The sequence below is a fragment of the Triplophysa rosa genome, linkage group LG9 (genome assembly GCF_024868665.1).
Source record: "Triplophysa rosa linkage group LG9, Trosa_1v2, whole genome shotgun sequence".
NCBI classification, from domain to species: domain Eukaryota; kingdom Metazoa; phylum Chordata; class Actinopteri; order Cypriniformes; family Nemacheilidae; genus Triplophysa; species Triplophysa rosa.
This window is the reverse complement of record NC_079898.1, coordinates 26,797,596-26,812,232: the sequence shown is the minus strand read 5'-3', so window position 1 is coordinate 26,812,232 and position 14,637 is coordinate 26,797,596. Positions and strand designations below refer to the sequence as shown.

At 43.6% G+C, this 14,637-nt stretch overlaps 1 protein-coding gene across 2 annotated transcripts in view; it reads right to left on the bottom strand.

Annotated features, from left to right (window-relative positions):
- The window catches only part of LOC130558786 (inositol polyphosphate-5-phosphatase A), a 121,246-nt gene that overhangs the window by 62,014 nt on the left and 44,595 nt on the right, over nucleotides 1–14,637 (bottom strand). For both annotated transcript variants that reach the window (XM_057341396.1, XM_057341395.1), the window contains exons 3-4: nucleotides 10,574–10,674; nucleotides 10,130–10,217 (exon numbers count right to left, since the gene is read on the bottom strand). In XM_057341396.1, the coding sequence (XP_057197379.1) occupies nucleotides 10,130–10,217; nucleotides 10,574–10,674 (189 nt within the window). The remainder of the gene's footprint in view (nucleotides 1–10,129; nucleotides 10,218–10,573; nucleotides 10,675–14,637) is intronic.

Below are 14,637 nucleotides of genomic sequence, written 5' to 3'. Positions count from 1 at the left end.
TGTGTGTGTGTGTGTGCGTGCGTGCGTGCGTGCGCGTGTGTCTGTGTGTGTGTGTGTGTGTGTGCGTGCGTGCGTACGTGTGTGTCTGTGAGTGTCTGTGAGTGTCTGTGTGTGCGTGCGTGCGTGCGTGCGTGCGTGCGTGTGTTGCAGGTGCTTTCCTAAACAATGCAGGAGCGAGAGAATAAAGCGATTGGATAAGAAGATGAGGGAAGACTTCAGGACACACGGGCCGCGCCAAGACCATTATGGGTATTGAACATATCCCACAATGCACCAAAAGATGCCAACAGAACGCAGCGCGCTGTCTTCATCGCAGGAATGTCTGCAGGACGTCCTGACGCAAGTAATATGATGAAATGCAGCTTATTCAAACGGCCATCGTTCATGTGGATTTCACCTCTCACCCACTTAAACGAACACACGCGGAACCTTCAGAACAACAAAACAACACCTGTGGCACCTCAAGCTTCTCATTTCAATCCACGCTTACTCGTTTCTATCCACATAGATGCTGTGATGTATGATTTGCACGCTATTTTATGAAATTGTGTCTACACAGCGTAACACATTTCATTGCACAATATATTTCCATTCATACTCTTTACAAATTCTACAGGGGGTCCACCAACCTACCGCTGAACCAATTTAACAATCTTCTTTTCCTTTCAAGAAATAGCCTGGATTACAGATAACGATTTCTCCCTGCCATGAACCGCAAGTACGTGACACATCCACACACAGACGGCCGGTTCTCTTACATCCCCGAATCACGAGCTGGGGAGGAGAAAAACAGACAGGCACTTTCGTCTCTTCAGAACGTGTGGATTAGTGTCTGATGGGTCCCCGAACATGTCTCGCCCCTCCTCCCCACAATGCACCTGTGCAGGGCCGTCCCGGAGGACCCGGCGCGCGCGGGGGGACATATATACACTTTAACTGCGAAAAGGTCAGGCGGGCCGAAGGAAGCAGGCAAACACGGAGGCTCTGCCGATGAATCACAGGAGATTTGGTGCATGGCAGCGAATGAGTAACCCAGCAAAGCCCATTATTTCCCTCCTTCTCCAGCAGGGCCTGGATTCATGCCGGCGCATGGCACCAGTTCATTAGGAGGAAATATCATTCCTCTGCCGTGGAGCTGACCGCGGACGTGACGAGCCCCCGGAGGCCCCGCGGACCCTGTTTAATTCCACATCGTCCGCTCCGGAGAGAGCCTTAATCTCCGTCTGTGTGATCAATACTATATCAGTGTAAATTAAAATGACAATCTCAAAGTAATTAAGCCTGTTAATGTTTGATTTAAATGTCATTATTTGCTCATGACAAGAGGGCGAGGCGGGCGACACTGCTCTTCAATGTGTGTGTGTGTGTTTTAACTCCAGCTAGATGCTTTAGTTGGGCGACCGATTGATGTTTTACAGATGAAGCCCCTTCTTAACACCTCACAGAATCTGATTTACATCAGCGAATCTGATCAAACCTGCCTGACCGTGTAACACATGTGTTGTTTGGAATGAGATCGTTTCAATAACTCAAGTGTTCATTTCACAATCAGCACAACTGAAAACAGACAGAAACGCAGCGAAAAGATAGAAAAGATAGAAAATGACATAAAAATGTAAAATATTCCAACAGTAAATAAGAATGTGAATATGTGACAGCTGATTTCTACTCAGAAAGTTAGAAAACCAAAGGCTAAGAAATGAAAAGATCAAATGTAATGCTAATAAAAAAAAGGGTGTGATCGTGTCTATAAAATTAGTTGTCTCTAAATCTTTTTCCCATATTCATAACTTAAAAGAGATATCAAACGTCACTCCCTCCTGAGACACACGTCACTTCCTCCTGAGACACTCGTCACTCCCTCCTGAGACGCACGTCACTTCCTCCTGAGACGCACGTCACTTCCTCCTGAGACGCACGTCACTTCCTCCTGAGACGCACGTCACTTCCTCCTGAGACGCACGTCACTTCCTGCTGAGACGCACGTCACTNTCCTCCTGAGACGCACGTCACTTCCTCCTGAGACGCACGTCACTTCCTCCTGAGACCACGTCACTTCCTCCTGAGACGCACGTCACTTCCTCCTGAGACGCACGTCACTCCTCCTGAGACGCACGTCACTTCCTCTGAGACGCACGTCACTTCCTCTGAGACGCACGTCACTTCCTCCTGAGACGCACGTCACTTCCTCCTGAGACCGCACGTCACTTCCTCTGAGACGCACGTCACTTCCTCCTGAGAAGCACGTCACTCCCTCCTGAACACGTCACTTTCCTCCTAGGACCACGTCACTTCCTCTGAGACAACACGCACTTCTGCTGAGACACACGTCACTCCCTCCTGAGGACGTCACCTTCCTCCTGAGACACACGTCAATCCTCTGAGACACACGTCACTCGAAATCACTTCCTGCCTGAAGCGCACGTCACTCTCCTCCTGTGAGACACACGTCACTCCCTCCTGAAGACCACTCACCTCCTCCTGGACACACGTCACTCCCTCCTGAGACACACGTCACTTCCTGCTGAGACACACGTGCACTCCCTGCACTCGTGCCACTCACTCCTTCCTGACACCACACGTCACTTCCTCCTGAGACGCACGTCACTTCCTCCTGAGACGCACGTCACTTCCTCCTGAGACGCACGTCACTTCCTCCTGAGACGCACGTCACTTCCTCCTGAGACGCACGTCACTTCCTCCTGAGACGCACGTCACTTCCTCCTGAGACGCACGTCACTTCCTCCTGAGACGCACGTCACTTCCTCCTGAGACGCACGTCACTTCCTCCTGAGACGCACGTCACTTCCTGCTGAGACGCACGTCACGCCGCCAACCACTCACGGCCGCCGGAAAACGCACGCCACGGCGCCGAAGCTCCCTGCCGCTCCCGTCCCCCCAGGGGGAGGGGAAGAGACCCAGAGAAGGGTAACCTTGTCCTTCAAGTCACTGTCCTACAAAAAGACCGACGCAGAAAGGATTAAGCAATGACGCCGCTACAGTAGACACGATCACCATGACCGATACCCAGGTACAACCGCGACTTCTTGCAAAGAGGAGATCAGCTCTACCAATAATTAGCTCAAGAAAAACGGACGCTGTCCAGACATGTTTTAGGCAGGAGAAAGTGAATATGTCAACGAACAGAACCATCCACCACCCCAATGACATGGTCAGCGTCGCACTTGGAAGTGTACCTTTCAACATTAATGTTTGTGCATGTCATAGATTTAGAGAAGAACCTACGTTGAGCGCTTACCAGGAAAGAGTCAGAAGCACCCCAGATGAGGCCATCTGCTATGTGAGATGATATACAAGCGCATGCGTTACGATTGCCCTAGGCAGTTGTAATATCCAAGTTCTTTCACGGCAAGTGACGACTGTTGCAACACAAGAAGGAGCCCGACCAAGGTAAACTCTGTCCGCCCCGCGTAGACGAAGGTGCCGATAATCCGTAACAGCATTACGTGCACCAGCAGGCTGTGCCGCTCATTCAGAAAAGAAATTGAGCAATGAGTATTAAATGCACTAACATTTGTGCGAGTGACCATGTTAGCTTCCAAAGTAGTACTGTACATGTTTACCACAGCAGATTGGACACACTTTCAAGTTCACTCTTTGTATCCTCATGTAACCCTTATGACTCATATTCTAAAAAAGTTGTAAAGTCATTGAAACTATGAAATAACACAACAATGGGAGAATTATGTAGTCACAAAAATGTCTGTAAGACATTTTAAAATGCTTTTTAAATATGTATTAAAGGACTTTTCATATGCTGGACACGCATTGGCGGTTTCTTTTACATTTTCAACTTTTAGTCCATTCTGCAAAGAACTTCATATATAGCCACAGTTTGAAAATTTGTGTTTAACACACATTTAAGAAAGTCTTTAAAGGTTGTGATCATCATAATTCGGTGCGTCCAAACTACCAGGATGTAGAAAGATAATGGAACTGAAATGAAGTTTATTGATATGACTGCTATGGTGAAGTGCTTTTAATTTTCAGAATAAACGAATTATACATAAGAAATGTTTGTGAAATTCCAAATACTCGTGCATGGTTCATATTATCAACACAATGTTTAGAATGCATTTCATTATTTAAATCTATTTATTATCATTTTTATATTTACTTCAATTCACATGTATTTGTATAGCGTGCATTTCCCACAATGCTGTCGTTTGCCCACCCCTTTACCTCCAATGACATTTTCCGGAAAGCAGTGCATCGTGTGCCCTGAAAGTCATTCAGCGGCCACCGGGTGGCAGCATTGCGTCATGCCGGCATCTTTCATTAACAACCTGAGACACACGTCACTTCCTGCTGAGACACACGTCACTTCCTGCTGAGACACACGTCACTTCCTCATCTGGTGGTGCTGGTGGCAGATAAAGGCTACTCAGCATGTTTTAAAGTGAAAAACACAGATGCTGTTTTAAAAGCGGGTGAGATGGTTTCACAGCTCCTGATGTGTCACATCTGTCTTTCTAATGTCAGTGTGAGCTGCATTTGCCCGCTAAGCTTTAAAGCAGAAACATTAACGATTGACATCGTTAAACAGCTCGTGACATCAGCAGATGGTGAAGAACAGCCGTCTGTCTCTGTGGGATGTGCTGAAGTGCTCACGGGCTCTTCATCAAACGCTCTAATGAGACCCAAACGCTTGGGCTTAATGAATTATTAAATGCCAGTCAATAAAGGATAAATAAGAACAACAAATGTGACCGTGGGGTATTTAATTAGCAGAGGAGCAGCGCTGCATCTCTGATGTTATGCTAATAGCTATTGAGATCAGATTCTTTCCCCAGAACGCCCGTGATCCATCAGGGAGCTGTTGATTCATGTCCGACTCATTAATAGTCCTTCAGCGTGGAGGCCGGAGGGCGTCAGACGGACTTCCAAATCAATGCTCACCATCAGATTCAATGCATCTAACAGTCAACTGCAGTGTGACGGCAACATCACGACTTGAGCATCGTATGGTGCCGTTTACCTGTGCAAAAAACAGCACGAGGCGGGGGGCGTTTCCATGGTGATGCTATGGTACGCTTGCTGAGGCGTTTTGTCTAACAAACTACAAAAATTAAAGATTAAGGGTAAATGTAGACGGGTTTCATAAAGAAATATCAAAACTCCAAGATACGAATCAAAAAAGCATCCAAATGTAGATAATTGAGAAATTCTAAATATAAAAGCATTATATTTGAAAAATAAAAATCTGAGTGGCTTTAACTTTCATTTCTTTTATGTTTTTCCCTACAATATTGAAATGGAACTGCTGTTTGCATAACTTAATTTTACACTGAGGATAGAAACACTTAAAGGGATACTTCACCCAAAAATGACTCGCCTTCGAGTTGTTCCAAATGTGTATAAATGTCTTTGTTCTGATGAACACAGAGAAAGATATTTGGAAGAATGCTTATAACCAGACAGATTTTGCATTGACTCCCATAGTAGGAAAAACTACAATAGTAGTCAAAAAAGCCCCGGAACTGTTTGCTGTCCTACATTCTTCAAAATATCTTCTTTTGTGATCAACAGAACAAATAAAAAAAGATAAAGTAATTTTTCCTACTATGGGAGTCAATGGGTGTTGAGATCTGTCAGGTTATAAGCATTCTTCCAAATATCTTTCTCTGTGTTCATCAGAACAAAGACATTTATATACATTTGGAACAACTCAAAGGAGAGTAAATGATGACAGAATTTTCATTTTTGGGTGAAGTATCCCTTTAAGATTTTTTTACATGCATTTGATGAGACTGAATGTCACGGTAATTCATAAGCCGAAATAAATTAACCTTAATGAAGACATGCATTCATATGACATGACCTTTCACCTGACACACACACACACACACACACACACACACACACACACACACACACACACACACACACACACACACACACACACAGCTAATGATGGGCTCCAGCATTAAGATGCTTTTAGCCGCATTAATAATACTGATGGAGTGTGTGTGTTTGTGTTCATGTCACACACAAACACACACATGCTCGGCGTGAGATGATGTCAAATGAAGGGTGAGCAAAGTCAGCCGGTTGTAATTAAAGACTGAAATCTTTTAGAGGGTGACGATGGGTTACTCTGTCCACAGGAACAGAAAATACAAGCTAATACAACACATGACAACACAACACATGTGACGAGGGACTCGTGAGAATCTCTCTCTCTCTCTCATGTTTTTTACACTTACTGTATGTCACACTTGATGTCGAAGAATCTTGAAATAAAAGACTAAGAAAAATCAAAACCATCTGTTCACACACAATCCTTGTTTTGATATTTTCTTCTCTAATGTAGAGACGCTGTAAGCGCATCAGATCTGTGAGTGTATTTGTGTGAGATTCGTGTTAATTCAAGGAAACCGAGGCAGGTCAGATTGGGTTTCCCTCTCCTCATTTTAATTCCCGTCGGCAGAGGAAGGACATCCATCAGGCCGTGGACAGAGGACACCTCCCGCCTGCTCACAAATGCACGGAGCTCGCAATAAAATTAACCTTGTGCCAATTGTTTTCCCACACGTTTGATGGGCTGCCGGCACTTCATCTGTTACCACGAGGATATAAAAGAAGTGGAAAACAGATGCGCATAAAATGATGAGCAATGAGTTTCTCACACGCGGAGTTAAACGTCTCGCTGCACGATGAGATATCAGTCCAGGGGCACTTCAACATCAAAACTGACATTATTATTCACGTACAATTACATCACAAACACTCAACCTGAATGTAAAACACAATTTCTGTTCCAGAGAGTAAAGCCGCCTCCTGAAGCATCAATGACACAAACTCAAGCTCTACACGTGAGCAAGTTTCTATTAGCTGTCGTTGCTTCAAACCAAGATTGAAAAAGCTCAAATATATGTTATGTTATAAATACGTTTAACCAGTCAGGAGCAGGATTTTTCCCATTGATTCGCAATGGATTCTGGGATTGAATTCTCTGTGAAGGGAGCATGCAGCATTGCTTTAGAATTTAGCAAAACCAATGTTTTCACAGATGCAGTTTCTTAGATTTTGGAACAGAGCTGAAACATACAAACACTCTGTATTTGCAAGAGGGCATGATGGGAAACGAGTGGTGTTGTGAGGGAGAGGCCGAGAGAGAGGGGAGGGGTAAAATCCTTCAGTCTGTGTTTATTTGCTCTCAACACCACCTAAGCGATCAATATTTTTAATTTGGGGCCAAGTTATTATTTTTCACATCACTGTGCTGGAGAGCAAAGTAAAGTGGCTCATATTTTAGCACTAAAAAGATCGATATGACAGCTTCACCTTCACTCTGGCCCTTACACACACACACACACACACACACACACACACACACACACGGGACCGGGGGGTGCCGGGGGGCCGCACACACACACACACACACACACACACACACACACACACAGGTGATTTACTCACCCCTTACATTCAGCTGAATCTACTGAAACCAAACACACACACACACACACACACACACACACTCGCTGCGTCAGTTTAGCTGCAGGATCATGTGTGCCCGTCACAAACACGATAAGTGCGTGTCACATACGTGTTGTTGTTGGTGTGAGGGCACAGGAGAGCCTCCAGACCTCTGGCAGGTGCACCGGCTCATCTATGTAATCCATTAACTGCGTATATATTTCACCGCACATTTTTCCAGCACCTCGCGACCGCTCCCCCTCATAATTCACATCTGATGGCAGATTCATCGATTGTCGCTCAGCACACATCTACACATCCCTGTGTGTGTGTGTGTGTGTGTGTGTGCGTGTGTGTGTGTGTGTGTGTGTGTTTTGAGTGATGGTGTGTGAGAATTATGACTCTACTAACGTCCGGACCATTCAAACAGCTTTGGGCTGTTGTGTGGCTCACAACACTATATAGAAATAGGAGGCCGGGGATTTAGTTTGCAATATTTTAAGCTGGTTATGTTCAGGGTCTCAGCGCTAGAGAAAAGACTGGAGGAGGAATTAAAGTGTGATTCATCACCAAAACATCCATCAGATTATAGACCAACGTGCTATAGAATAAACACACTGAATGTGAGAATGGTTTTCCATGAACTAAAATCACTTTAAATGTAAAAGAGCCACAAATCTCAATGATATTCCGCAACGAGACGCGTGATTGCAGGAAATCACTCATAGATCAGCACAAATGATGCAGGAGATGTGAAGCACCAAACTCTTTTCATGCTTGACTTTACACATACACACACACACACACACAGATCTCGGTGTCTGTATCTACTCTGAGTGAGTGTTCATGGGCAGCGGCGGTCTGACTAAAGCACATGACACTTCTAATGCTGCCCGACGGGACACAACAGAGCAATGTTATCAGCCTTCAGCCGGAGATATCATCACACAGAGAGAGAGAGAGAGAGAGAGAGAGATGAGCGTGTGTGTGAGATATAAAACACATCACCTGATGTCGCTCAAACACGCGTGTACATTCATCACCAGCAGTAACACGGCCTGTTTTCTGAGAGCAGACCTGAGGCAGGTTTTTAACAGCCCTCAGTGAATGAAACAGGACCGATACTCTAATATTATCATGTGTCTCTGATGGATTTAGGCTCCAATTAAAAATTAGTGTCACAGCAGTAAGTTATTGTGTGTTGCCAGACGAGGGCAAGTTAGCTTTACCACACTGTGACAAGCACACACACACACGTGCATTGGTAATAAGGGGCGGATATTAGTGCACATCATTACCCATGAGCCTCTGGGCCCTGGGGCAGAGCGGCATGATAAATATTAATGGTCTGGAACTGGTGAACTGAGGGGGGGGCTGTATGATCAGCGATGCTTCCTCTAATTGACATTTTACCTCCTGTATACTTTACAAGAGCCATAAAACAACCACCGCTGTCACTCAAAATCCTGAACACAGACCTACAGAACGATTCATCTCACGGAGACAAAGATTCATTACAACGAATCGCTTCGGTACAACTGAATCACTCACACAATCATTCAGATGTGTTCGAGCGTCTGCTAGTGCGTCTGGGTAATTGTTGTGGGTTCCCTCAACATCCTCCTCAATTCCTCTGAACAAACACATCACACATCTCTCCGCATAAGCACACCACATGTGTAAACTAATATTCTGCGTTTTTCACAAGAGAAGCAAACAAATCTCACGTCACGAGAATATCGACAGGTCGAGCGGACAACAAACAGTTACAGGAGAAAAACAAACGCGGGCGGCGTGCAGGTAAATGACACGCGTGATGTCTGAGCAGACTATTAAGAGATTTATTGACTGTCGCAGACACTCCAAACGTTGTCATCGCCGAGATGCTCTTTATTAAACAAAACTCTGATGTGCATCTTGAATGCAAGATTTAAACACGTCTGTCAAAAGTACAAATGTAAATGGAGACATCTGTCGTAATAACTTTTATAAGTCTCAAACAAACATGATCTTTGATTAATGCACATTTAAATAGTTAGACGTGTCACGAATCATTTTCGATGTGTTAATCAATATATTATTTAAAAAGCACATACATGTATATTAACCAATGATCTCTGAGATTTCTGTTGTGATGACCAGTGATTTCTGCTCATCTATTTCTCTGGACTTTTATCACTGAGCCTCTGCTTCCACCTGGTGGCCACTGCAGGTAACTGCTGCTATCCTGAAATTAAATTCTGAAGATCAACCAGAACCGAGTAAACTCAGAGATTATAAATTCAATGCACAACATATCCAGTCCAAGAGAATGATCAAGACAAAGTTGTGTGCAAATGATACATTTCAGAGGCTGCTCTGAAGAAGACGAAAGATCAAGACATTTTGACGATTTAAAAATGTTTGGTCACGAAATAATTCCAGCACATCAACGTGTTCAGTGTTTTGGTCAGTTTACCACAATTGTAAAACGGCAAAAATCCAGAGTGAGCAGGTGTGTCCAATCCTTCACAAGATACATCACATGGACAAAAGTAGTGAGACGATGTATGTTAAAATGACTAAAGCTGCTCAGTAGACGCCCCGTGTGGTCACTGAAGTGAACGGACAGCGGTGCAGACAGAAAATCTCTGTGGAGTTTGGTCAGCACCAGATTTTGAATGACAGAAGATGTGATGTGACTTACCGTGAACTGCTCCTGTGACTTGTAGTTCTTGTCGAGATACACACGAGCTCTGCTGAAGTCTCTCATGGCATCACTGGACAGAAGTTCTCTGACACAAGAACAAAACACAAATTTATCACGCATGTAAAGATTGACCATGCAAATACCGTGGTATCTCCTGGAGTACTGTCGTGGTTTGTTTTGTACAGTAATAATGACCCACTGACTGTACAATCACATGTCTGAATTACATAACATCACAATTTAAACTCATTTTACAGACGGACATTTAATTTGATATGGAAATAATGTACATGATATGACCTGAAGCTCTTGTATGACCCAGAAACAGATCCTTGTGAGCATCAGATAGTGTCTGACATGATTGAACGGTGAACGCTGATTGGATGGATTTCATCACACCTGAATGAGCCAATGAGCAGGCAGGAGGATATTAAGACTTACTTGATGAAACTGTCCACGTGCATCATGGACGCTTCATAATTCTTCCCACCAACTTCCTGACAGTGAAGAGCCACGAAGTGCGGACTGTGTGTTTTAACTGTCTGCAAAACAAGAGGAGAGCGACATCAAGAGTGAATATTTAAAAGCGTATCAAGTGGATCTGCACTTCACAACGTCAAACCAGGTTACAGTCATACCCAATCAAAAACACAAACAGTCATAAAACGTATAGCAGAACAAGATCCAGAAAACGTGAAGACACAAACTGACAGAAATAAAGAGAGAGAGACTCCTGACAGTTAAACTCTGCTCATGTTTTCACAAGTACGGTCACGCGGAGATCAGGCTGTTTAAGGTGTCGACCCGTAAGTGAAAATCCATATGCCGGTGAATTACAGCGCTCGCAGGCTCTGGCGGGTCAAGGCTCAGGCTGCGGGGCCGAGTATACATCACTGTCAGATGGGATTTGTGAGGCCCGTGGGGCAGTAAGGTCCAGGACAGAGCCGGCTTCTGGGCCCACAGCACTCCACTGTGGCATTATTGCGTCTAAAAGCCAAATCAAATCAAAGTAAATGTAGAGCAATAACACTATGGATTTTCCATCAGACTGATGGCCTTGTGCTCCAACAGCACATGATTAGTGAACCTCTCAACGTCCAGCCGTCAGGTCACGCAACCCCACTCACTGTGTTTAGAGATGCTTTTCTCCTCACACCTAACGTGTGTGTGTGACATGAGCGAGTGACGTAAGGCTAAGTATGTGTGTGTCTTAATGAAGGGCGTGTAGATGAGTTGAGCATTGTGTGTGTGTGTGTGTGTGTTCATGTTTGTATATCCCGGTGGGGACGTAAACCTGAATGCACACCAACACATGGGGACTCGTGTCACCGTGGGGACCAAAATTGAGGTCCTCATGGGCACAAAAGCTTATAAATTGTACAGAACAATATTTTTTTTAAATCTAAAAATGCAAAAAGTGTTCTATGATCTTTAGGTTTAGGGATAGGGTTAGGGATAGGGGATAGAATATACAGTTTGTACAGTACAGTATACAAACTGTATATAAATCGTCAGTGACTTCTAATCCTGTATATCAGCATAGCAGTGATGAATTTATGAACTACTTCACATATAAAATCCAAGATATTAGAGAAAAAATTATAACAATGCAATCAGAAGTGAAACCCGCTGAACAAACTAACTACAGCGCCCTTAAGGAGAAAATGCAATTATTTTATACCGTAGATCAAGATGAGCTGTCTAAAATTATTAGATCATCTAAATCAACAACATGCATACTAGACCCTATACCTACAAATCTACTGAAAGAGATGCTCCCAGAAATTATAGATCCTCTTCTTGGTATTATTAACTCATCTCTGACATTAGGACATGTGCCTAAAGCATATAAGGTGGCTGTTATAAGGCCCCTTGTCAAAAAACCCCAACTCGACCCTAGAGAACTAAGGAACTACAGGCCTATATCGAATCTACCTTTCATATCTAAAGTTCTGGAAAAAGTAGTTTCAACTCAATTATGCTCCTTCCTCCAAAGGAATGACATCAATGAAGAATTCCAGTCTGGATTTAGAGCATGTCACAGTACAGAGACTGCTTTGATCAGAGTTACAAATGATCTGCTATTGGCGTCTGACCGAGGTTGTATCTCGTTATTGGTGCTGCTAGACCTTAGTGCTGCATTCGATACCATTGACCACAGCACACTCCTACATAGACTCGAAAATTATGTCGGCATTAAGGGAATAGCTTTGAAATGGTTTAAATCTTATTTATCCGACCGTTTTCAATTTGTAGCAATAAACAATGAGGTGTCACGCAAATCGCAAGTCCAGTACGGTGTACCACAGGGCTCAGTCTTAGGGCCTCTGCTCTTCGCATTATACATGCTACCTCTAGGAGATATAATAAAGCGACACGGAGTTAGCTTTCACTGTTATGCTGATGATACTCAACTTTATATTTCCTCGAAGCCTCATGAAACACAGCAGTTCCATCGAATAATGGAATGCATAGTCGATATAAAAAACTGGATGAGTAACAACTTTTTATTACTGAACTCGGACAAAACGGAAGTGTTACTTATTGGACCGAAAACTGCTATAAGTAACAACCAAGAATACTGTTTAACTATTGACGGATGTTCCATAAAACCCTCGTCGTCAGCAAAGAATCTTGGCGTTCTATTCGATAGTAATCTGTCATTTGAGAGCCACGTCGCCAACACCTGTAAAATTGCGTTTTTCCATTTTAAGAATATATCTAAACTACGTCATATGCTGTCAATCTCAGATGCAGAGAAGTTAATTCATGCATTCATGACATCAAGACTAGACTACTGTAATGCACTGTTAGGTGGTTGCCCTGCAGGCTTATTACAAAAACTCCAATTGGTCCAAAACGCGGCAGCTCGAGTTCTTACACGTACAAAAAAGTATGAACATATTAGCCCGGTTCTGTCAACCTTGCACTGGTTACCTATAAAGCATCGCGTTAACTTTAAAATCTTGCTTATTACCTATAAAGCCTTACATGGTTTAGCTCCTCAGTACTTGAATGAACTCCTTTTGTATTACAGTCCTTCACGTGCATTACGCTCTCAGGCGTCCTGTCAGTTGGTAATACCTAGAATTTCAAAATCAAGTGCAGGTGGTAGATCCTTTTCCTATCTAGCGCCTAAACTTTGGAATAGTCTTCCCTGCACTGTCCGGGAGGCAGACACACTCTGTCAGTTTAAATCTAGACTAAAGACGCATCTTTTTAATCTTGCATACACTACTCTTCCATAATATAAATCTTCAGAGGGTTTAGGCTGCATTAGTTAGATCAACCGGAACCAAAAACACAACTGATGTACTTGTTGCATCAAAGAGTACAGAACAGTACTCTACTCTCAGCCAGTCTTGTCTCATTGTTCCAAGGTTACCACAGCGAGCAGGATGCAGTTCATGGCCTGACCTGATGGTAGAGCGGAGAATGGGAAGTGGGGACCTGACAAGAGCTGAGATGATAGAGCTGGATAAAGAAGGACGCGGTCTCTTGACATGTCTTCACCACAAAATTTCAAATGCTATTAGATTATTAATGATAATCTTAAACTATAATTTATTTTATTATTAAGTTTATTTATTTTATTTAGCCTTGTTGTGCAAGCTCTCTGGAGCTTGTGCAGAGGCAGCAGCTTTTGCCAGAGGGGAACTGGAATCCCCTGGTTGGGCCTGGGTTCTCCTGAGGTTTTTTTTCTCGATTAGAGTTTTGGGTTCCTCGCCACCGTTTGCATACTGTTTTTGCACTATCTGCCTGACCGGGGGGGCTGCTTTAGAATCTTAAAGTTTTACTTAATTAATATTGCATATAGGAATTTATTATCTGTTATATTTGACCTGTGCTTCTCTCTCCTTTATCCTAAATGTGTGCTCTCACTGAGCGTGTGTGTGTGTGCGTACTTGTCTGTGTACGTACGTGTGTGTGTGTGTGTGTGTGTGTGTGTGTGTGTGTGTGTGTGTCTCTGTGTCTGTGTGTGTTGGTGCGTGTGCGTGTTGTGTGTGTGGAGTGTTTTGTGTGTGGGTGTGTCTGTCTTCTGTGTTTTCAACCTTTTCTTGTTTTTGCAGGTACAACTTTGATTGTTTTGCTTGTAGTCAATGTGTCTCATGTACAGCTGCTTTGTAACAATGAAAATTGTAAAAGCGCTATATAAATAAAGTTGAGTTGAGTTGAGTTGAGTTATACAACTCATTACGCCTATGGACTGTCCCCACAGAGATAATAAACCAGACATGTGTGTGTGTGTGTGTGTGTGTGTGTGTGTGTGTGTGTGTGTGTGTAGCATTAAGTGTAGACAGTCTAGTGTGCTGTTGCGTTGAACACAATAACTAAACACAAGCGTCACGGTTCTTTTTCACTGTTATATAAAGCTGCTATTAATAACAGGACAGTCTGCATGTCTGCACCTCCTCACAATGAGACACTAATATCACTACTGACTTACATCATCCTTTACACTGTTCTCAAATCTAAACAAATTCACATGCAAACACAAACAAGAA